This window comes from Copadichromis virginalis, linkage group LG9 (genome assembly GCF_057382275.1).
Source record: "Copadichromis virginalis isolate Kocher_CV1m ecotype Utaka linkage group LG9, C_Virginalis_male_GT1.1, whole genome shotgun sequence".
Lineage (NCBI taxonomy): Eukaryota > Metazoa > Chordata > Actinopteri > Cichliformes > Cichlidae > Copadichromis > Copadichromis virginalis.
This window is the reverse complement of record NC_140626.1, coordinates 12,081,260-12,103,040: the sequence shown is the minus strand read 5'-3', so window position 1 is coordinate 12,103,040 and position 21,781 is coordinate 12,081,260. Positions and strand designations below refer to the sequence as shown.

Here is a 21,781-nt window from a genome sequence, read left to right as displayed (position 1 = left end):
TATTCTAGAGTCAAATGATCCTAAGCACAGACCCAAATCTTCAAGAGAAGGGCTGAGGAAGAAACGAATCCAGAAAAGTCCAGACTTCAACCTGACTGGAATAATGTGGCGACACCTTAAGAGAGTTGTGGCTAAATGGATGCATTAAAATCTCAATGAACACTATTGAAAACATTATCCAAAATCTATCCACTCATTCAATGGTTACCTTCCAGTCCAGGGAGGGTTCCTTGACAAACACGTCCATAGTGTTAAGCAGAAGGTCTGGCTCAGCCCTGTAGGCCCGCAACGAATGAACCATGATGTTCTGGATCAAACCGGACTCCTTCAAGGGTTGCATTAAATTCACAAACTGTTGGGTCAGCCGGAAAGGCATGAGCTCAGGCACAGGGAGGAACTGGGAGAAAATACGGGATTGCACAGAAAGAGATTAACAGTACAGTAGGTCACCTTCTGACATGCTTCACATTCATGCAGCCGGTCACCTCAGCGGTGACAGTAAGATTCATACACCTAAACCAGACAATAAATTCTCCCAACCCAATCACGTGTAAATCACTTATTGCCTCTTCTATGGCATTTTGCTTTAGGCGAGTTAACATTCCTTTCACTGGATATACCTGTGTGGATGAGCCAAACGCATGCCCAAAGTCAATGCCAATCATGCCCCCTGTTTCCATATTTATCATGAAGTTGGAGAGGTGGCGATCTCCAATCCCAAGAATCCAGTGACTCACGCACAGCAAAGCGTGAGAGCTAATGAAGTGGGATCGCAGGGACAGAAAGGCCTCCGGACTGTTGCACATGTTTAGAAAAGCTCTCCTAGAATTTAAAACAAAGAAAAATATGAAGGTTATTACTGCAAGTGTTACCATGTCCCGAGCAGTCATGCTATACATGCAGTCCACTTACTTCAGCAAATCGCTGGGCACACACTGCAATACTTTCATAAAGTTGTTGACAGCATCGGCACGTTTTGCTTTCCTGGCAAAGAATGAAATGCAAGTGTAAGTCTGTTAAAATTATTCAAATTGTTTTTTATGAGCATTTATTGAACCCAGTGTCATAGGAGTAAAAATTCAGGTAACTCACTTATAGGCCAGACCATAAAGTGCAATAGCGCTCACACGATTTTTGTCTTTTCGGTTTTCTGGTGCAAAGCGTGAGAGCCAGGCGTTGTACTCATCCATGGAACTTTAAAACAAAGACACAACTGCCATCATATCATCAAACTCATCACACACTAGATGAACTTCATGTTCTTCACCAAACACAGGGCCACGGCATTAGGGTGGAATAAATATACTGTACCTCCCTGCCCTCTGCTGCTCCTCCTCAGTCATTGTGTTGAGCACAAACTCCTTTAGAGTACAGGTGTTTTCCATCCATTCAATCAGACCAATTCTGTAATCATAATTTGCTTAGTTAGTTAATATTTTGTCTAATAATTGTTAAGTAATTAAATATGGGACCAAGAACCAAATGATACTTATAATATTAAATAAATTTTTCTTACTGGATAGTCTTATCAGAGAAAATAAAAAAAAAAAAACATTTTATTCAATCTTTAATCAGTGTAAGTGGAACTGAAGGGACAGATATGGAGACACAGACATGCCCACCACCTTGTGTTTATAGGAATGACTTGATAGGTGCGGAGCTGCAAGCCTCTGTGCAAACACGACGTGTCCTGGCTCAGCAGGATGTTCATGACAGCGAAAAGCTGTTCGATTCGTTGGTCCTGTCGGAGGTCCTCCCCGCCCTTTACCAGAAAGGGGTGGTCCCGCTCGTCATCCCCACGAATGATGAGACGCTTGGGACGACGAATAGAAGACATCACCTTTACCTGCAGGCAAGATCCCAGAGAACTTTCACACTTACAGCCAGGACGAGAACAAACCGTTTAACTCTTCCTGTTTTAAAGTGCATACCCTCTCATCAAAGCCGGTTATCTTTGCATGATACTCTGGCAGTGGTTTGGCTCTCCCGTCATATTGTCCTGCGAGAAAGAAAACACAGCCTCATCAGTGGATAGAACATAACGGATGAGACTGTTTGAAATAAATCAAACAATATTAATCAGTATAGCTCTTAACCTGGGATCTCCAGCTCATTTCTGAATGAGTCTGCTTTAAATCCACTCAGCCAAGGTGAGTATTCCTTCAGGTTCCCTGGCTCCTTCTGAAATCCACGCATGGATGCAGCCAGGTCATCCACTTTCTGCAAAAAGGTTTTATCTTTCCTCTTTTCAAACAGCTGTTTGCCGTTCGGTCCCAACAATTTCTCCACGTCTTTGAAAAACTTCTGCAGGGAACAGCATAACATTATATTTTCTTGATTAGAAGCTGCATATTCTTTTCACTTGCTGATGAATGATCTGTACTAGCCTCCTAATTTCACAAATTTCTGGAGAATCATATTTTTGAGATAAAAAAAGAGGAAAAAAAGAAAAGAAATGACAAACTTTGATGAATTTCTTTCGAAACATCCCGTGACTATCTGCGCTGCAGTCTCCGAGTATAGACCGCATCTCTTCATACAAGTCTCCCATTTGCTTCCTGTTAAAAGTCGGCTTTTCCAGTTCATTTCTTACGCCATCCCACCAATCCTGCGTGTGGACAGAATGAAAACAATCAGTTTTCGTCTGGCATTTTGATTGAAATCATGTCTGAACTTTCACTCATTACCTTAAAAATCATCTCAGGATTTGTCAGCTGCTGAAGCGCATCCACAAAGTTCTTCACAGCACCTCCCTTGTCCAGCATGCTCTTGAGCCTGTTGATGCACAGCGCTCATAAAATTAAACTGAAGCTTTTGAAAAAATATTTTTAACACCGACCCCCCAAAAAACTGCACCTACAAACTTACCTGTTGACAAACTCCTGTTGCTGGTGTCCTGTAGCCGAGTCCTCAAACTGGTAGCTCTCACTGCTGATCATGAGTGCATAAACCAGTGCCTGAGGGTAGCACTCTGCTATCTGCTCTATGCAGTGCTGTACTGCCACAGCTTCTGGCTTGTCCAAAAGAGCAACCATCTGACTGATCCAGCTAATCAGCATCCAGCAGGGAACAGACATCATCTATATACAGACAGACGACACAATTAAAACATCTGCATTCCCAAAGCTTTAAGGTATTTGGTTTACATTTGCTAATAGTTTCAATGTTTTTTATGTTTACTGGACATATATTATTTTTCTTTTATAATCAGCAGAATTACGTTTCGACATACTAAAGACATTCTTTGTTAACAAAGCTAACCTCTTTTGTCATGAGGTCCAGCGTCTCAGACGGGTACAACTCAATGATCTGTAGCAGGCGTGGGAACCTGAGGCGAGCCTCCTCTGAATTCATCTTCAGTGCTTTCAACATGTTTTCCACTACATGCATCGGCAGCACCAGAAGCTCTGGAAACTGTGTTTCTGTAACCGTAAACAATGGCAACCAACATTTGAGGGAGGAAATAATCCTCTCAGTAGTCTTCAGCACACAGCTAAAGTGTTAAGACCAAGTATTGATCACATTAAGTACTCTGGGTGCTCACTGTTGGTCTTTTTTGCATCAATCTGAACAAATCTCTTCCTGGGAAATGTCACTACTCACCAGCATCGCTCTGCTCCTCCTCTCTTAACCGTTTGTCACAGAAGTTAGCCAAGGTCATGTACGTCTCTATGATGCTGCTAGTCTCCACAAAGTCCTGAGAATAAGACTGAAGCTCCTCGTCGGCCTTTCTGGTCGCTTCACATAGCAACTTCAGCGCCTGTAACTGCAATCCCACTTCCACTTTCTGCAGGAAAAAACTGCTTTTGTGATTCATTTGTTCATTCAATTGGTATAAAATTACAAAGAAGGGTATAGTGTGATAATCTGCTGTGGAATAAAGTGGAGCCTTTTGCAATTCCCATATATAGCACAGAAATGATGCAGAACACTTTACATCCAATTATTTTTGCCACTATAATCCCAGTTTAGTCATTCATGCAAGTTTCTTCTCTAGCCAGCAACTATAAACAATGTATTTTCCTAAAAAGTAGAGTACCTTTGGATCTGCATTGGACGAGGAAACTCCAGAAAGCTTTACGACTCTCTCTGCTTTGTCAGCATCGATAGTTCCTAGGACTGACGGACTTCTGCTTACAGCTGTGGCCAAGATGTCGAACGATGTACCCTGGAGAATCTTCTGGTATCTGAACACTTTAGCTGTAGCACTCTGACTGTCAGTGTCAGCCTGAAGGTCCTCTGGAGAGAGAAATGAGCTGACATGAAATATGGCAAAAAAGAAAGCTGAAGGCCTTTAAGCTTTGAATACTCGACACTTGTGTGGCATTCTTTTTCCTTCTCACCCAGGAGTGGGATGGTTTTCAGCATGGTGCTGATTTGCTCCACAGGACCCTGAGCCTGACACCGTTTATGGCTGTAGCGGCTAAAACTGTGGACCCACCGCAGCAGCCATCTTCTGTCCATTTTGGCTTCTTTGTGAAGTTCTTTCAGCAGCTTCACAGCTACGGGGAAGTTATTCTGAAAACATTTGTTTGTCCAGGATGAGTTTGATGGGAAAGCATGCTAAAGAACAGACAGAGGAACATCCACACTTGTTTCTTCACCTGCTTCTGGGCTCCATCAGCCATGCGTAGCTTCATGTTGAACTTGCAGTCATTTACTAATGTCTCAATGTCGCCCGCTGGGTCACCTGAGCCGTCCACCTCCATGCTGTCAGATGGAGCATGGCCTCTGAGCTTTTCCCTGATCTTATCCAAAAAGAAACACCTGAAACGTAGAGAAAAAAATAAGGTAGTATCAGGTTCTGTTATTTGTCTTTACTTTAAAAAAAAAAAAAAAAAAAGATATGCACGCAGAGTCTTCTTACCGAGATGTAATGATATCATCCCACACATTCACTGGGTCCACTTTAGCATCAGGATACCGTTCAGTCCATGATCTGATGAGGTGCTTGAGGGAGTCCAAAGACACTAATAAAAAAAAAATTGTAAAAATTGCAAAAATGTTTCAGAGCTTGAAAAAAAAAAATTCAAACAAAGACAGTTTTAGGAATAAATATTCCAAAATCTTGTAAAAAGACCAAACAAACATTTTAAAAAGCCACTATCCACTCACCCTCTTCTTTAATAAACAACAGGAAGTCCTGGATTTCGGTCAAGGCCTGCACTGACTGCAGAATGGTTAGCCGGCTTTTAGTCAGGAGTGTATCCACGTTGGAGTAACTCTATATGAGGCAAACGAAGTAAGCATGTGTAATAAGTTAATCTAGATAACACACTTGTCTGCTTATTCAGTTAACAGCAACAATCTGTACATATATAACCGTTTCCCCCCCCCCCATTTCATTTATGAAATAAACTGTTCTCTGTAAATCAAAGAATCGAATGTGCTGGACAGAGAAATGAGTGTGAGAGCAGACCTCCATAAAGAGCTGCATGGCGTAGTTTGTGTAGTATTTGGCGCGGTCGTAGTCCTCTTGCAGGATGTAGAGCAGGCTGAGTTCCTGGCTGTAATGACTTTCCAGCAGCTTTTTGCGCTCCTCCAACTTCATGGCATTGTCGATGAAGCTGAGGAGCGTTTGGTCCCGCTCGCCCCGCTGCAGCTGCTTCAACATGCTGCGTATCATGTGCTGCAGGTACATTTCCTAGGACAAATGCAATCGCCAGGGAAGCAAAACATTTGAAGAATGGATTTGATATCAAATGACCAAAAATGTCACAACATGCTGTGAATGCTTTTGTTACACTGCTATGCTACACATTTCTTTTCAATTTTAAAGATACAGTTTTAAGGATTCAGTGACACCTAGTGGTGAGGTTGCAGAAGGACCCAACTGTATACCCCTAAGTCTCCTCTTACTAGCGTGAAGGAAAAGCCACAACTGCTAAAAAAAAAAGAAAGAAAGAAAAGAGAAACACTCTAGAGCCACTTTTGTGTAAACAGGGCTAATGTGGAAATAAAGTGGGGCAACATAGCAGGGACATAGCATAGCATAGCTCACTCAAGGTAATTAAACCAAGATTGTTATCTTCAGGAAGGGAAACCGAAGGAACATGATTACAAATATGTTCTATTTCTGCAGATCAACAGCCCCAAACCCTGCAAAGTAAATCTTTAAACCTAATTCACTGCGGCAGTGTTTCATTCAAGGAGTTTTGGAAAGCCACGAAATGAATGAATAGATTACAAAATGTAGGTTTCCAATTTAAGCCATCAGTTACCACAACAGAGGAAAAATGCAGGCTTCAGTTGCAGGTGAGTGGGAATTCCTAAACTGTAAAATCATTTGGGTTATTATTACCTGGTAGAGAGGCTCTGACCACATCATTTCCAAGTTGGGTGGTGAGTTTTCATCTATGTTCACAGTGGAGCAGTACTGAAGAGACTTCCACTCAGTCAAATGACTATATGCATCCATAGCAGCCATCTCCCAGAAGTCCTTCTCACTGTCTGTGGGCTCGCCATCAGGCCAGCTCTCGGTGTTTAGAGCCTGTCAGTATATAAGAGTTTAAACAAACAGCAAGCAATCCGGTGAAACCTGGTGCCCTTTGATTTCATATATATGTTTTCCTGAAATATTTAATATGGTTTCCTTCCCTTCCGGTGGGAAAATATGGGATTCAACCACCAGCTTCTACTGGACTAACAAACCTCATTGTAAAGCTTCACAGCCTCTGCAAAGTCAGTGTTGGCTTCAGCTTGGAGCGCAGTACAAGTGATGGATTTGGTCCCGACTTTACCACCAAAGATTCCACGCACAACATCATAATCTTCCAAAGATTTGTAGAGCCTGGAGAACAGCGGGAGAAAAACAGCACAGTAAATATTAGAGGTGGCAACCACCACACACCCCGTGATACAACTTTATCACTATACTTCACTCCTGATACAATATTACCGTGATTTTGTGACATGCTGAATATTGTTTTTTGAAGCAAAGTGAGACAGTCAACACATGCAAACACTGTCAGTGAAACAAACGTTATTTAAGATAAAGTCATTATACTATTAGTCTAGTTTGCAGTTAAAAGCAATCTACTTATTATATTACAGCAATTAACTGTGATAAATCAGTGAAAGTCACAGGTGTTGCTGTCTACATGGAGAGAAAGTCACATTTAACTATTACATTTGCTCCCAGCAACGTTCCTATTCTGCAGGAATATAACCACAATACAACCAGCTGTCCCCTCGAGTTGTGACACAGATTCATTCAGACTGATGGAAATGCAGCAATCTGTCTGCATTTATAAATTAGACAGTACTTGTTGCCAAACCTTCAACAATCTCTGTGAGTGAGTGAAGTCAGTCCAAAATATCAGAAAAATATTGATATTTGGTGTCCATGTTATGACACAAAATCATAACACACAATACTATACTGATTTTTTTTTAATTTTCCACTTCAAAACAAACTCCAGACACTCTCAATCAGCAAACTAAAACTCCTGAACCTGTGACCTTCAGTGACATCATAGCTCTGATTTTGTTCGTTGATGTAATTAAATATTTTGAAGAATAAAAAAATCAGATAAAGAAATATTAAGAATAACACTCAGCTGTAAGGCAGCAATTACTGCAATACCTTGCGAGATAAATCCATTTATTGGTGTCTGGGGGGATTTCTTTGTGTCCTCGTGACCGTTTGGCAGGACGTTCAGCGGGGCCGTCAGCATGCAGTAAACCCTCTTCCAGCAGCAGGATGCCCGATGGCTGCTGCAGACTCATGAGACAAGTGGAGCTGATGGAAGCTGGGTTGAGCTGTTGGAGCTCTTTATGTTGGTAGCACATATCCTAGCACACAAAAAAGCCCCCCAAAATACAACATTTATATATATTTTCTTCAATATATTAAATACAGAAAGGGGAGTTTAACTATCAAATCTGTTTCTTACCTGCACACATGCTATAAACGGAGGAAAGCAGAGCGTACTCTTGCTCAGGAAGTTGCTCATGTTGGACCGCAGCTCCTCTTTGATCCTCGCGCTCTCCTCTGGCCTCCGTTGTTTCGCCATTTCTTGCAGTATACCAGCAAAAAGAGAGCTGAACAGCTGTTTGGCTAAAATCGGGTCTCTCTAGTTAGGGCAAGGGGAAAAATGTAATATTTAACATTTTACATACAATATTTCTTCCTTAAAATTTCCCCCTTCATTTTGGCCCATCATTTGCAACTATTTTTGGTCTATGAAGTGTTTATGATAAAATCAAAGTCTGATCATATGGTTCATCATGTGCCCGTTTATGGTTTGTCTGAACAGATGGCGTTGGCAGTCTTACCTGTGCTAGAGCTTGAAGTGGAGCGATGAGGTTACTGTACGGGATTTGGATGTCTGGAAAGTCTCCCACCCTGTAGTTACGATACAAAGTCACCTGAGCCTCTTTTCTAAGGGCCAGATTGGCTTTTTCTTCCTGTGACACACAAGAGAACCACTGATAGTTACGAGTCTATCGCAGGCCTGGAAAGTTAGCGAGAGCAAACACAGAAAATCTGCATTATAGATGAACGGATTGGTCTGAGTGGCTCCTGGTTGAATCCCAGCACGGTAGATACCTTTTCCTGCCGTTGATGCTGGATCTCCTTTTTGGCAAAACCTAAGCTGACTTTCTCCTGATCCTTCAGAAACCTGCGTCTCAGTCTCAGGATGTTAGCCCGCTGCTCATTTACTGCTGTTCATACAAAGTGAAAATTTACATTTAAACCAATGAGTGAAGCTTTAGTCTCTTCTTACTGAAACAAGATGTGTTTGTGGTGGTGCTTTTTTTTTTTAATCAAAAACTGAAAAATTCGTTTACATTTAATACTATGCAGTTAATACTGAGGTGGATGGTCAAACTAACCTCTGGTGCGGCTGTCCACCTCATCTGTTGATGCAGTGAGGCGCCTCAGCCCAAAGCCTTCTCCTATTGGTCTTCTCGCTGCGGTTCGCCTCTCTGCTTTCTTATCAAACACCAGCAACGACGACATCGACTCGGAGCCGAGTGAGTACTCTGCCAGCGTATCCACGCTGCTGCCTGTCAGCCAGTTATATGCAGTACGTCGACCTGGGAAAAACACAGCTGTGGTAATCTGCATATTCAAAAATGAAGGAAAGCATTTTAACAGGTACTTTGTTGCGTTGAAGGTGGGTAAACTGAAACACAGCGGTACCTTGTGTTTGTGTCTGACTGAACTCTAATGAAGTCTGCGTGGCTCGGAGCTTTCCCTTCATCGCTCCAGACTGAGATGCTGCCACACTCTCTGGGCCTTGAGAGCTTAGGGTTTCAACAAACATGGGGGTCATTACTGTGCTCCTGAAGCGCCAATTGGAATCGATCACATAGTCCTATAGAGTGAAATGAAAACATGATATTCACAAATCAGGCTTCTTAGTAACAAGCAAATAAAAAAAACCCCAAAACAGATAAAGTTGTTTCTTCTTCTTCTTTTCTGTAAATGAATCCAAGAAACACAAAAGCTGACCTGGAAGGTGCACTCGGACAGCGGATACTCAAACATGTTTCGTTTAAAGTCCGGACTCTGGCTCGTCATTTCCAGAAGCAGATTGGTGGCCAGGCTTAAAAAGCACCTCTCTATTTTGCAGGAGTACAGAGAACGGAGCACCATCAACATTCGCTCGAGGGTCGCAGTGGGGAGGCGCTTCTCCTGACTCCAGAAGTTACAAACATACAGCCTGAAAAGACGGAACGAGGAGTACACAACATCAGAAGAGTCGACAAAAGATGAAATAAATTTAAAAAATACAAATATCCACTGTGGAAAGTATCTCATTATATTAGCATGGGGATAAAAAAGTCATATTGGGTGCTTACTGAAGGCCTTGATTTTCTTCTGACAAACCCTGAAGCAGTGTTTCTTTAGCAGCATTGAGAATTTCCAGTGAGGTGTTGTCTTCCATGCTTTCATCATCGCTGGAAGAAAAATAACATGTCACATGAATAAAACGGTCAGACGATCCTACTGAAAAAAGACTGTACAAAGGCATTATGTGGGTCGAATCTGAAAACACTAATTTTTTATTTAACCTTTATTTAACCAGGAATGTCCCGTTGAGATCAAAAACCTCTTTTTCAAGGGAGTCCTGGCCAAGAGGCAGCACATTTCCAAACAAATAAATACCAATAAGGCAAACAAAAAATAGTAAACTATGATCTGGTTGAGGCTGGAAGCCAAAAAGCCTCACCCATAGTTGTCCTGGATCCACATTAGGATGTCGTACATCCGCTCTCTGCAGACTGGAGAAGGATGAGAGACGAAAGCCGTAACAGAGCCCAGCAGCTCTTGAAGCTCCACCGGCGTCAGACGGGGAATAATCTTGTGGATGATATCGAGGCATGCTCTCTGCCGTGCCTCATCCCTGGAAAGAGAAATGTGGAGGAACATGGTTCAGCACCTCTTAATTTACACTTTTAATTTTGTAAGATTTATTTTTGGCTTTTATTATTTTTATAACAAGAAAGAAGGGACAGAGAACAGGGAGAATGGCACACAGGACGGGTGGAGCTGAACCCAGGCATATAGATCACCTGCTAACCCACCCCACATTTATAGTTATTTAATTGATCACAAACTAAATTTAAAAAAATGCCCTGAATGTCAAATTCCCATTGATTCCGTATGGTTAATGCTTCCATCACCATTAAAGGATTTTACTTGCGCTATAAAAAAAGAAAACTCCACCGCAGAGGCCCAATAGGGTTCTGTGATCATTTCTGACATTTTTGCAATGATGATGGTGGATATGATAATAAAAAAAGAGAACTAAACAGAGAGGCAGCAAGGAAGAACTCGCCTATGGTTCATCATCTGAATGAAGCCGGTGATCTTCAGCTGCAGGAAGATGTCTGGAATGACATCAGCACGGCTCAGAACGCACTCCAAGCAGTTAGTCTTTAAGACGCCGTGCAGCTTTGGCAGGAGGAAGAACACATAATTCACAAACCTGAAAAATACAAAGAAAATAATGAAGACCAAAGCTTGGAAGGTAGCTTGATAATTACATTTAGAAAATTATACTAAAATAAATAAATAAATAAATTCGCACTGTAAACTTACCGATCCATAAATGGAGGAAAATGCTTGGAGACTTTGTTCAAACAAATAATGAACTTGTCATCCAGGTCTTTTTTCTTCAGATTTGTTATCTTACTTGTAGCAAGACTGAGAAGTTCTTGATGTTGCTAAGCAATAAAAACATTAAAAAATTAAGTCATACTTGTGAGGGAAAAACAACAATTCTTGCAATAAAACTGAAAAAGGGATTTCAGTGATTTGAGAAGGATAACATAAGATAAACACTTAGACTCGTCAAAATAAATCTAACATGTGGTCGAGGCATAAATGAACCGAAACTAGAGAAAGTTCATACCTCGCCCATATCAGTCATGCTCTTCAGGATGAGGCCGATAATTTCAGCAGCAGCCGAGTAGACTTCTTTATATCTTACATAGGACACGTTGGTGGTGAGAGACTGAATGTACCTGAAGGAGAAAAAAAAGAAAGAGGACACCATACAGAAATCATATTTTTGCAGCACAGCAGTACATGAGCTACAACACACATATATACATGTGACTATAATGTCAGTGGCATAGTAGCTCATCTGGATCGCGATCCTTTTCACACATTACTGCTCGACAAATGTAACCCTGACCTTGAGCACAATTTGGTGAAGAACCATTATAACCTGTGATTGCTGTGAACTGTGGAAAGATCCAGGAGGATTTGCCAAAAATACACCAAAGTCTGCCTTTCGCTTCCTGCTTGCTGATTTCAACTTTGATTTCAACTTGCATCTTCCAACTTGCAACTTTTACCTCTCATATTCAATTCCGCACGACGCATCGTAGGCAGGGAGGTTGTTTGCCAAGATGATTCCCAGCAGCTGAAGCCCAACAGAGTTGTCTTTGCTGTTAGCGTCAGTGCCACAAAATCGCTCGTATATTAGACTGAGAAGGCAAGAAAAGAGAGAAAGCCAAGGACCACAGATCAGTTTCATTTTGTTAAAAACAAACAAAAAACAAACAAAAAAACATGCAAGAAAAAAAATTTACATTTATAATTTATGTTAATATGTTTGAGACCGTACAACATTTGTAATTCAAATAAACAAAAGGATAAAATAATGCAGCATTTTTCCTACTTTTTATAACAACATAAGACATAATTAGAGTCGACAACAGACAACTTTACTCAGGAACAACTCATCAGAAAGTGTTTATTCCTAAAGATTTCATTCTCTGTTCAGCACACCAGTGTTTATAACACATGGGGCGATCGTGGCTCAAGAGTTGGGCGTTCGTCTTGTAATCGGAAGGTTGCCGGTTCGAGCCCCGGCTCCGACAGTCTCGGTCGTTGTGTCCTTGGGCAAGACACTTCACCTGTTGCCTACTGGTGGTGGTCAGAGGGCCCGGTGGCGCCAGTGTCCAGCAGCCTCGCCTCTGTCAGTGCCCCCAGGGTGGCTGTGGCTACAATGTAGCTTGCCATCACCAGTGTGTGAATGTGTGAATGACTGGTTGTGTAAAGCACTTTGGGGTCCTTAGGGACTAGTAAAGCGCTATACAAATACAGGCCATTTACCATGTTGGTAATTAAATGCAGATTTTTGATGTACAAAATAAGATGCCAGCAGCTTAAATATTGGTGACTGTTAAGTTTATCTGGACTTGATGTGATCTTGTGTGAGCACTACCTGTAAGGCACATGCAGACAGTCTTTCCAGCACTCTACCAGAGTGCGGATGATCTCCAGGTTGTGGCGGAAAACGGGCCTCTTAGAGTGAAAGCAGTGCTTCATCAGGAACTCCAGCAGCCGGTTGGCAAGGACTTCATCTCTGGGGTTACCCTTAGATTAAAAAAAAGAGAAGTTATCAATGATAAACTTTTATTATAAGAAATGTATCATATCATAGCAGATAACAAATGAGTAAAATACAATTTATGACTCTCCGTAGCGTTTTAACAAAAATAAATAAATTAATTAACTGAATCGCAGCTGATTTGGTGCCACGTTTTCACATTCATAAATTGAACTATGACAAACTTTGGGTGTAGCCAGGCTTGTCCAGGATAGCACCGTAACCACCACATCCACCACCATAAAATGGATCCCCACTCCTCCAGTGTTTCCAGAGACAACAAGCTGTAGAAGTGGCCCAAGCCAGTACTTGGCATAAGGCCGAAACACCTGGAGAAAAAAAAAAGAAAAAAGAAAATGAGTCGTACAACCTATTTTATTAACTAATTTCTATATTTGAAAGAATTAACTGAGGGACATCCACCTCCTCTGTGTTGATGATCAGCTTAGAGATGAAGAGTCGAATGTTCAGAGGTGTTGATGGATTTGCCAGTTTTCCATGTAGGAATTTCATCCATGGAGGAAGCTCACTGGGCACATTTCCCTGTTTTACAGAGCATTTGACACAAACTCCTCAGTAGTCATCATACATTCATAATATTCATTACAGAGATTAATTAGAGAGTTGTAATTACATGAAAATTTTTAGGATTTGAAGTAAACGTCAGACTTACTTAATCCTGTTATAAATAATGAAAACCTGCCGTACTTTGGCACTGACCTGTTCAGTTTTGGGGGTTATGTTGTTCCTTTGCATGTGCCCAATAAGAGCAGTCATGGTCGTCATGCATTCATGCTGGTTTAGCTCATCCATTTCTAGATCAACCATTGCATCCTGGGACGGGCTCATCTCCTCTGTCTCCTAGATTTACAAACACGTTAGCAAACCTTCTTGATAACCATGAAACCAGAGCCATTTTGAAACAGCAAATGACTTATCCTTAACACTGGTTTCCATTGGGGCTTTCAAAAATGTTCAACTGGTTATACAATAGTCATTTTAAACTCCTGTGTTCTCATTTTAAAAGACAGAAAAAACTAACTCTTTTTGCAACAGCCCGCTTTTCTCCTTCTGGGTTTTGGGAACTGAAGGAAAAGCTTTGGACTCCTGTGGAAAAGTCAAACTGGCTCATCTCCTCGCTCAGGCTGCTGTCAGCCATGTATGACTGGGAGGACAGATAGACTGGAGCTTCTGTGGAAACCACAAATAAATCACAGAAACACACACCGTCAAGCTGCAGTAAGATACATTTATACGTCTGTGACAAACAGAAACACTTCTTACCTCCATTCTCTTCATTTACTTCTTTTCGAATCATAACGTATTTCTTTTTCCTCTCAAGTGGGACCTGCAATGTTTAAAAAAAATAAATTAATAAACCATGACTAAAACTAGCAGAAAAAACAAACAAACAACAACACATACCTCAATTTCAATTGGAAAGTTGTAGGTCCTTTCAACATCAATAATGTTTTCAAGAATAAACTGATTCTGGAACAAAAGAAAACACCATCAGTAAGGTCCTGTGAAGTCACTAACAGTAAACTTTTTACCACTTTATATGAATTACAGAGTATCACAAGTAACAGTGTTTAAATGTCACCACTAGATGTCAGTAGAATGCAGATTATGGTCAACTGAGTTTTGTTTTCTTGCTCCTCCTAATTTAAGCACATAATCCCTGCTAAAGGATCATGTGCGACAGGACAAACATGTTTTAGTCAGCCAGCAGGGATCAAAAGCACAAGCTGGAGTGTTTCTGTTTAATTCTAAATTTATCAGCATGCATCACTTTGTTGAAAGACACAATTACACACAGTGTGAGCACAATATCCAATTTTTCTATTAAATAAACTAAAAAAAAGTAGTTTGTACTGCATTGTACTAAACTAGGCCGTCTGAGAGATGTTGGTGTATTTATACAAACGAAGCACTACCTTCTCAGGTTTCTCACTGAAGAGGAAGCCATGGTAGAATTTGGGCTCGCTGAAGCTGCAGCTGATGACGGCGATGGCGCAGTTGTACGAAGTGCAGTGATAGCGTCTCCGGAGTTCAAGGAGCTGAGTCTCACCAGCCATGTTCTCAGTGAAGGCTTCAAAACACGACCTAATTGAAATAAAATGTATGTAATCATATATCACGAATGAATCACTTATTCATGAAATAAAAATGGAATTTAAGTGACCAAAGCGCTGGAGAGGCCTACTTGATCAAAGTCTTGGACATCTCGTTTCCCTCAGTTTTCTCAGAGCGACAGTAGGCTTGATTAATGCGGGACTCTTTTGAGTAAACCTCTTCTTTGGGAAGCCGTGAATACAAAAGCTCCATCAGCTTGTAGCAGCCATTCTTCTTCAGCAATTGGACCTCAAAGGCTGTCTCGCTTGACTGAAAGTGAGAAATGAATGATCATAGTTCAGGTTAAATAATAACAATGATACAAAAACAGAATGGGACAGAGTTTCTCGTCTTTCATTTGACAGGCAGTGGCCAGCACAACAACACAGGCATGTCAACAAATAAAAAGATGCACTAAATGGAATAAAACTGGGTTCATGCTTGATCAGAGTGACTCTTACAGAGGTGACAGAAAACCTTTCATGTCCAGTTGAATTAGCTCTGAATGCTGAATGTGTGCTCTGCTGCTAGACTCATGTCAGAAATTTGAAGATGAGGAACATTTCCTCTGGTTAACTGAGAAGAAATTGGGGAGACTGACAGAACATGAGACTCTCAGTAAAGCACTCGCTTTACTGAGAGCCAATCCCATAGCAGGCACTCCTAATGTGACCTATACTGATCGTATTCTAACACTTTTAGGGAGGATTCTGCAACGTGATAACTGATGCCATCATCAACATCAATGCTGACAGCAATGTTCCTGCCAGCATTCCTGCCAAAATTAGCGGGGACTTCAGATTTTTCAGTTATTGTCCACAATTTACATCAGTGAAGAAAAATATCCAGTTAACTAGATCACTGTTAACAGTGTTCAGAGGCAAACCTTGGTGAATCGACTGAGCAGGAAAGAAATTATGTCAAAGACGTTTGTGATGAAGAAGTCATTCAGGGCCTTGGCGCTGCAGTGAGAGGCCAGAGGCAGCAGAACTCTCTCCATCATGGCCTGCAGCATGGAGCTCATCGGCACGTCACCTTGTTGAATCACCCCGTAAACTGTACACAGCAGCTGGAGCTGCCGCTCAACGCTTGCCCTAAACAGACATTGGCAAAAACATTGCACATAATGAAAGCAACTCATACAACTACATCTCCTTGTAGTGGAACAGTAAAGATCTATAGAGTCACTGCTGTAATGTGGCTCTAACAAATTAAAAACTTTTGCCTACCGCTTGGCAGTTCTTTGGAAACAGGTTTGGAACTGGTCCTCCATGATGTGTTTTGTGTCTCGACACAAAATTCCCGCAAGTAGTTTGAGCAGGAGTGGGCTCTGAGAAAGCTCCAGGGCGTCCAGGAACTAAGAGATGGAAGATGTAGAGCTGATAGCTGCGATGGTCTAAATCAACAACCTCCAAAGCAAATTGTCAGTAAAACCATCCATCCATCCATCTCCTTATATATATATATATATATATATATATATATATATATATATATATATATCTCCTCATGTATAACCAATCTTTTGTAGTCAGATCAAAGGGTATTTCACGCAGGCACGCACACTACTACTACTTTCTAAATCCCACTGTTTACCTTTCGGACACAGTCCATGTAGTTGTTGCGATGAAGGGAGCCCTTAGCAAACTCATCAGACTGCATGGGGAAGTGTGAAGCCACCAGGGTGTCGAGCGCTACCTGCAGCTCAGCTAGTGGCTCTTCTGGGAGTGTTGTGAAGAAGGGCAACACCAGCAGAGCCTGGCTCTGAAAAATTGATTGAGTTCAGCATAAAGTTTCACCGACTAGAAAATAACTTAATACATAAAACTGTCCCGTAACTTAAATAAAATCTGTTACTACCTTGAGATTCAGCGGCAGATTCATGTCAACCAGCAGCACAGTGAAAGTGGAAAACACCTGTCTGAATGCTTCATGTTTTATATCGGAGCAGACAGAGGAGTCAATCTGTTCAGAGAGAGAAATTCAATAAAATGAACTAAAATGAAAAGAAACACCAATATATCTGCACTATTACTATTACAAAGGTCTTAACATATTTTCACAGTTTTAGTTTATGGCTTTTTAGCAGGGGGCAGACAGCAGTAATTTGATCCTCCTGATACCTGCAGAAGCTTGGAGAGCAGCAGGAGGATGGCAGTTTTGCTCTCTGGGGTGGAAGAATCTCCCTCCCACCATGACTGCAGGCTCATCCATCGTTTTAGCACCTCTTCAACCAGCTGCTTCCCCTGAGTCTTCCTCACCGATCGTTCTTTAAAGCTGTGGTCCAGCATGCCATTCAGCAACACGCTCACCTGAACACCAGGAAATAAAAATCAAGTTTGTAATGAGAAAACAAGAAGTTATCCGTCTTCAGATGCCCGTGGTTACAGTTTTATCGTAAACTAACTAAAAATGACAAGTACCATGCTGGGGTTTTGGGAAGAAGCTTTCATCAGGCGTGGCACTGTTGTGTTCAGACTTCTCAGCAGCTCAGTGTTGATGGTCGCCTGAAAAAGGCTGTAGAAGTACTCGCCATGCGAGAAGCTCAGGAAGTTGTGGCTGTGACTTCCAGACACGGGCACAGAAAGCATGATGGTGTTCAAGAGCAAATCTACCAACTGCTCGCTCTGCAAAGAAATAGCAATAATGCACAACGTTAGAAAGCACTGTTACCTCAAACACTAGTTACCTTCACAGCAACACTGCTCAAAATGGGAATCTTATCAGTCCCAGTTTGCTTTTTAGTTCAGTGACTTGATGTTTCACTAACACCAGATTGAGCAGCAACACTGACCTGCTGACTGAGAGAAAACGCAAGCTGAAGCAGACCATCTGCAACCCTCCTGGTGTTTACGTCTAAGGATGGAAGTGCCTTCCTTTCTTCTCCTGGTGCTATGCCTTTATACACCGTCATTAGAAGCTGGGATCCAAGTTTTTTGCCATAAGATGAATCCTTAAGGAACACACAAAAAGATCTTACGGCAGTGCATTCAGTAGAGATGATGCAGTACGTGTTATAAATAAATAATAAAATATCCAGGCAACCTTACTTTGGTTTAATGTTCATACCTGGCTGTGCAGGATGGAGCTGAGGAAGCCGGCTTTGTGAATTTGCTTACAGGAAGACAGAACCATTTCCATCTGGTCATGGTGGCTGAGAGTGCTGGAATGGTACAGGTCTACGTTGCACAAGCCCTCTACACTACAGTGTTCATTAAAGAAATTTAGGAGGAAAAAACCAAAACATTAGTGGTTTTGATAATTGCACCAGTGCTGCAGAGTCAAATTAAAGCCCTACGTATCTTTCTTTAACAAATAAGAGAACTCAACCTTTTACATGAGATTTTTGTCCTCAAGCTGCTTTCCAGACGACTGCAGTAAGGTGAGGCCAGCAGTGCTTTCAGTAGAGGAACACACACTTCTGGTAGGTTCTTCATTACCTCCACATCTGCCATGTTGAAGCCTACAGCGGACGGCTCGCAAACCACCATCGCAGTCAGCTCGAAAAAAACTGAGCATAAAAACTCTTGTTCCAGAGACTATGAATAAAAATAAGGACATGATGAGTAAAACTTTGAAATGGAAGAATCAGCACCAAGTTACTTATTGTCAGTTCTTGTAATTCAGCGATACCTTCCAAAGCTCCTTGTCTCCTTTGGCAAGAATCATTGTGGTGAACTCCAGCAGGCGGACAATGATGGTGCATTTGCTGTAGTTGTACTGCTCCACCTCTCTTGGGCTGAAGTGTGAGGTCTTCTCACCAAGTGGGAAACAGCTCTCTGCTGCTACCAGTTCATGAGTTGCCAGCTCCGTCAGAAAGAAATGCAGAGCTTTCAGAAACCTCGATTTGTCTTTTGAGCCTTGAACATCAAATAAGCAGAGATTAATTGGAATCACTGGAATCTACCAAACTGATGTAGAATTCATTTGATAATGTTACGCAGAGCAGTGAACTTGGAGAAACTTTGGCACAAATATAGACTTACTTAGAATGTACTGAGGCTTGATAATGTGTAGGCCGATGAAAGTGTTGTAGCAGTCCAGAACAGCCAGCAGGAGGTCCAGCCACTGCAGCGTGGCTCGGACACTGAAAGGGCTCGTCAGGTCCCTGAGTGTTGGTTGGGAGAGGAGACCTCCGCCCTCAAACTGTGACATCAGAAAGTCTGTGCCATGATCCTTCAGCATGCCATCCACCCACTGAGGTGGGGATTTCTTCCCTAAGTCACACACATTCGGGAATTTACTGACATGTTTGGCAGAAGTTCATTTAGAGTAGCAGGGTAGTTATTATGCTAAACTGTAAATCTCAATTAATTGTTTTTAAGTGGGTTTTCTTTTTTTAATTTGCATGTGCCCATTTTAAATTTTCAGGTCACCTTTGCAAAAATTAAACTGTTGGTTCTCACCTGGGAGGAGGGGGATAAACTCATACAGGAGCTCCATGCATTTATGGCGACACTCAGTCTGAGGGCGGCCACATTGCTCCAAGAGCCATGAAACCACATCTGAGAGGCACAGCTTCTCATCGGGCGGAAAGCCTCTGAAAAAAGAGCAAGAAAGAAAGAACGATATTTAAACTGCTTGAAATGTGCTAATTTTTATCCTTAATTTTTTCATCGTTCTTTTGTTTTCATATGGAGACGAGTGGCAATGTTAGGTCACAATGTGATATACTGCAAAATTGACATCATTGGACGTATAAATTGAATGCACATTTAATAAAAGCAAAGAAGTAGAAAGGATTTTCATTTTCACCATGGTACCAACCTTGGGATGCGTCTCTTTGCATTGTGGTGATTGAGACTGGGAGCCTTGTGTTTGATTATTCTTTTTAAATGGTCAATGGCACTGCCACACTGCTGTAACGTACCTGAGTATGAGGGAGTTGCAAGAAAAGCATCACAAATCCTAAAAGAAATACCCTTCAACATATTTGACCAAATATAAAAACACACTATACAAACTTTTTTGCATATTTTCTTGAAATATAATTCCTATAAATCAGTTTGTGCAAATTCTGGCATAAATAAATTAACAAATGTTACAAAGCAGAACACATTAAGGAGTGATTGTCTTACATAATCTGTCTTTAATGAGAGAGGGAGAGGTTGATAATGACATGAAAATCCGAGTGCACAGTCTACAATGCTGATGTGACAATTACCCATAGATCGTTCATCTGAGTGTGCAAGAGCCAGACTTTCGACAAATATGACGAGAACCTCGAAGACAAACTGTTCCACCAATGAATTTTCCTCCCTGGAGAGAGACACAGATGACTGCATTCAGCACAGCATAATATCCCTTATTCAAAGGACCCAGTTAACGGCCATGGTCACAATTTAGAGGGTAAAATGCGAGTAGACAGACAGAATTCCTTTCCACCTGAATTGTCTGTAGATGCTATTGAATGCTAAGGCAGCACCAAGTCTTTTGAAGCCATTGGGGTGGAGAGCCAAGCTGTAGATGCGCTTAAACAAAGACTTCATGTTGGTGGGACTCCTCTCCTGCTGCTTGGGGGTGGTTTGCTTGATAGACCATTTGACAAACTCTTCAATGCAGCGGCCACAGAAGTCTCTGAGAGTGCTGTCCATTGGGTCGACCACGCCGTCCTGAAGAGAGCAAACCATGTGAGGCTTAAACTATTACAGAGAAACAGCTCCTGTGTGACCAATGATGGAAAGGGAATAAAGGGAAAAGACTCAAAAACTGTGTTTAACCTAGAACTGTAGTATTCAAACGCTTACCAGGATGGCCTCAAGAACAGCAACTGTGTCCTGGCTCTCAAACTTCTTGTTATTTGTGAACCAGTGAATGAGCTGCATAACCAGTGGTTCAAACAGCTGTCTGGTTACCTAGCAAAGAAATCCAGAAAGAAAAAAGTCAGGGTCTAAACAAGGCAGTGAGCAAGTGTGCTTAATGTTTAGTTCTGTTTCTTCAATTTTTTTTATTTATTTCTATCACAGCAATTTATAAAGTAGCTTGGATGAGATGTTCTATGTTGCCTGTACAGATCATCCACCACGTCATCTCCATATAGCTGTAAATATGTTGTTCAGCATGATTTATTTATTTAAATGGACAAATCTCAGTTGGTGGCACTCAGCAGGACAGAGCTGGTGTTTGCTACACCTGCCTGTTTAAAGGCGCATGCATTTCTCATTAGACACACACCAAAAATCTTTCTTTGCTCTCATAAAGAATTTGTAATCTTTTAGAAATTCTCTGATTTCTTTAGAGGATTTATTAGCCAACATCTCAATTACCATTAAGACAGTTTGATGGGGAAAAAATACCATACCATAAATTTATATAGCACTTTAAAAAAACGACACATGGCCGACCAAAGTGCTGTAGAGCATAAATATAAAAAATACAATAAGAATAATAAATACAATAAATAAATAACAATAAAACAACAGTGTCAGTTACCCACTGAGTCAAAGGATAGGGAATAAAAATGAGTTTTTAATCTGGATTTAAAAACCAGCACTGATGTAGATTGCTTAACGTGAAGAGGAAGATCATTGCAAAGCTTCAGGGCCACAATAGAGAACGCTCGGTCTCATCTAAGTTTCAGCCGTAATTTAGGGACTGCTCAGCTGACTGGAATGAGCGAGGGGGGACATAGGGCTTCAGCAGATCAGACAATTATACAGGTGCCAGACCATTTAAGGATTTAAAAACCAGTAAAAGGATTTTAAAATAGGAAGCCAGTGTAAGGCGGCCAGAACCAGAGTAATATGGTCAAATTTTCTTTTACCATTTAAAAACATGCCGCAGCATTCTGCACTAGTTGCAGTGCCCTGGCC

At 41.4% G+C, this 21,781-nt stretch overlaps 1 protein-coding gene across 2 annotated transcripts in view; it reads right to left on the bottom strand.

The window, feature by feature from the left end:
• Nucleotides 1-21,781, bottom strand: part of prkdc (protein kinase, DNA-activated, catalytic subunit) — a 31,382-nt gene that overhangs the window by 1,144 nt on the left and 8,457 nt on the right. For both annotated transcript variants that reach the window (XM_085467766.1, XM_085467765.1), the window contains 59 exons: nucleotides 20,717-20,824; nucleotides 20,355-20,581; nucleotides 20,134-20,228; nucleotides 19,737-19,839; nucleotides 19,376-19,509; nucleotides 18,956-19,186; nucleotides 18,603-18,829; nucleotides 18,300-18,508; nucleotides 18,039-18,171; nucleotides 17,764-17,922; nucleotides 17,393-17,596; nucleotides 17,093-17,281; nucleotides 16,830-16,934; nucleotides 16,566-16,733; nucleotides 16,199-16,326; nucleotides 15,856-16,063; nucleotides 15,061-15,239; nucleotides 14,792-14,960; nucleotides 14,280-14,345; nucleotides 14,139-14,202; nucleotides 13,897-14,045; nucleotides 13,575-13,715; nucleotides 13,278-13,397; nucleotides 13,040-13,183; nucleotides 12,690-12,841; nucleotides 11,815-11,946; nucleotides 11,367-11,478; nucleotides 11,054-11,178; nucleotides 10,791-10,940; nucleotides 10,182-10,355; nucleotides 9,811-9,909; nucleotides 9,461-9,671; nucleotides 9,149-9,323; nucleotides 8,839-9,042; nucleotides 8,552-8,667; nucleotides 8,278-8,409; nucleotides 7,896-8,075; nucleotides 7,586-7,794; nucleotides 6,652-6,790; nucleotides 6,302-6,490; nucleotides 5,420-5,644; nucleotides 5,116-5,224; nucleotides 4,868-4,970; nucleotides 4,605-4,767; nucleotides 4,344-4,518; nucleotides 4,040-4,239; nucleotides 3,604-3,787; nucleotides 3,262-3,422; nucleotides 2,869-3,080; nucleotides 2,688-2,775; nucleotides 2,465-2,608; nucleotides 2,097-2,304; nucleotides 1,932-1,999; nucleotides 1,626-1,846; nucleotides 1,312-1,404; nucleotides 1,093-1,194; nucleotides 913-984; nucleotides 621-822; nucleotides 209-397 (listed from right to left, as the gene is read on the bottom strand). In XM_085467766.1, coding sequence (XP_085323892.1) covers nucleotides 209-397; nucleotides 621-822; nucleotides 913-984; nucleotides 1,093-1,194; nucleotides 1,312-1,404; nucleotides 1,626-1,846; nucleotides 1,932-1,999; nucleotides 2,097-2,304; nucleotides 2,465-2,608; nucleotides 2,688-2,775; nucleotides 2,869-3,080; nucleotides 3,262-3,422; nucleotides 3,604-3,787; nucleotides 4,040-4,239; nucleotides 4,344-4,518; nucleotides 4,605-4,767; nucleotides 4,868-4,970; nucleotides 5,116-5,224; nucleotides 5,420-5,644; nucleotides 6,302-6,490; nucleotides 6,652-6,790; nucleotides 7,586-7,794; nucleotides 7,896-8,075; nucleotides 8,278-8,409; nucleotides 8,552-8,667; nucleotides 8,839-9,042; nucleotides 9,149-9,323; nucleotides 9,461-9,671; nucleotides 9,811-9,909; nucleotides 10,182-10,355; nucleotides 10,791-10,940; nucleotides 11,054-11,178; nucleotides 11,367-11,478; nucleotides 11,815-11,946; nucleotides 12,690-12,841; nucleotides 13,040-13,183; nucleotides 13,278-13,397; nucleotides 13,575-13,715; nucleotides 13,897-14,045; nucleotides 14,139-14,202; nucleotides 14,280-14,345; nucleotides 14,792-14,960; nucleotides 15,061-15,239; nucleotides 15,856-16,063; nucleotides 16,199-16,326; nucleotides 16,566-16,733; nucleotides 16,830-16,934; nucleotides 17,093-17,281; nucleotides 17,393-17,596; nucleotides 17,764-17,922; nucleotides 18,039-18,171; nucleotides 18,300-18,508; nucleotides 18,603-18,829; nucleotides 18,956-19,186; nucleotides 19,376-19,509; nucleotides 19,737-19,839; nucleotides 20,134-20,228; nucleotides 20,355-20,581; nucleotides 20,717-20,824 — 9,078 coding nt within the window. The remainder of the gene's footprint in view (nucleotides 1-208; nucleotides 398-620; nucleotides 823-912; nucleotides 985-1,092; nucleotides 1,195-1,311; nucleotides 1,405-1,625; nucleotides 1,847-1,931; nucleotides 2,000-2,096; nucleotides 2,305-2,464; nucleotides 2,609-2,687; nucleotides 2,776-2,868; nucleotides 3,081-3,261; nucleotides 3,423-3,603; nucleotides 3,788-4,039; nucleotides 4,240-4,343; nucleotides 4,519-4,604; nucleotides 4,768-4,867; nucleotides 4,971-5,115; nucleotides 5,225-5,419; nucleotides 5,645-6,301; nucleotides 6,491-6,651; nucleotides 6,791-7,585; nucleotides 7,795-7,895; nucleotides 8,076-8,277; nucleotides 8,410-8,551; nucleotides 8,668-8,838; nucleotides 9,043-9,148; nucleotides 9,324-9,460; nucleotides 9,672-9,810; nucleotides 9,910-10,181; nucleotides 10,356-10,790; nucleotides 10,941-11,053; nucleotides 11,179-11,366; nucleotides 11,479-11,814; nucleotides 11,947-12,689; nucleotides 12,842-13,039; nucleotides 13,184-13,277; nucleotides 13,398-13,574; nucleotides 13,716-13,896; nucleotides 14,046-14,138; nucleotides 14,203-14,279; nucleotides 14,346-14,791; nucleotides 14,961-15,060; nucleotides 15,240-15,855; nucleotides 16,064-16,198; nucleotides 16,327-16,565; nucleotides 16,734-16,829; nucleotides 16,935-17,092; nucleotides 17,282-17,392; nucleotides 17,597-17,763; nucleotides 17,923-18,038; nucleotides 18,172-18,299; nucleotides 18,509-18,602; nucleotides 18,830-18,955; nucleotides 19,187-19,375; nucleotides 19,510-19,736; nucleotides 19,840-20,133; nucleotides 20,229-20,354; nucleotides 20,582-20,716; nucleotides 20,825-21,781) is intronic.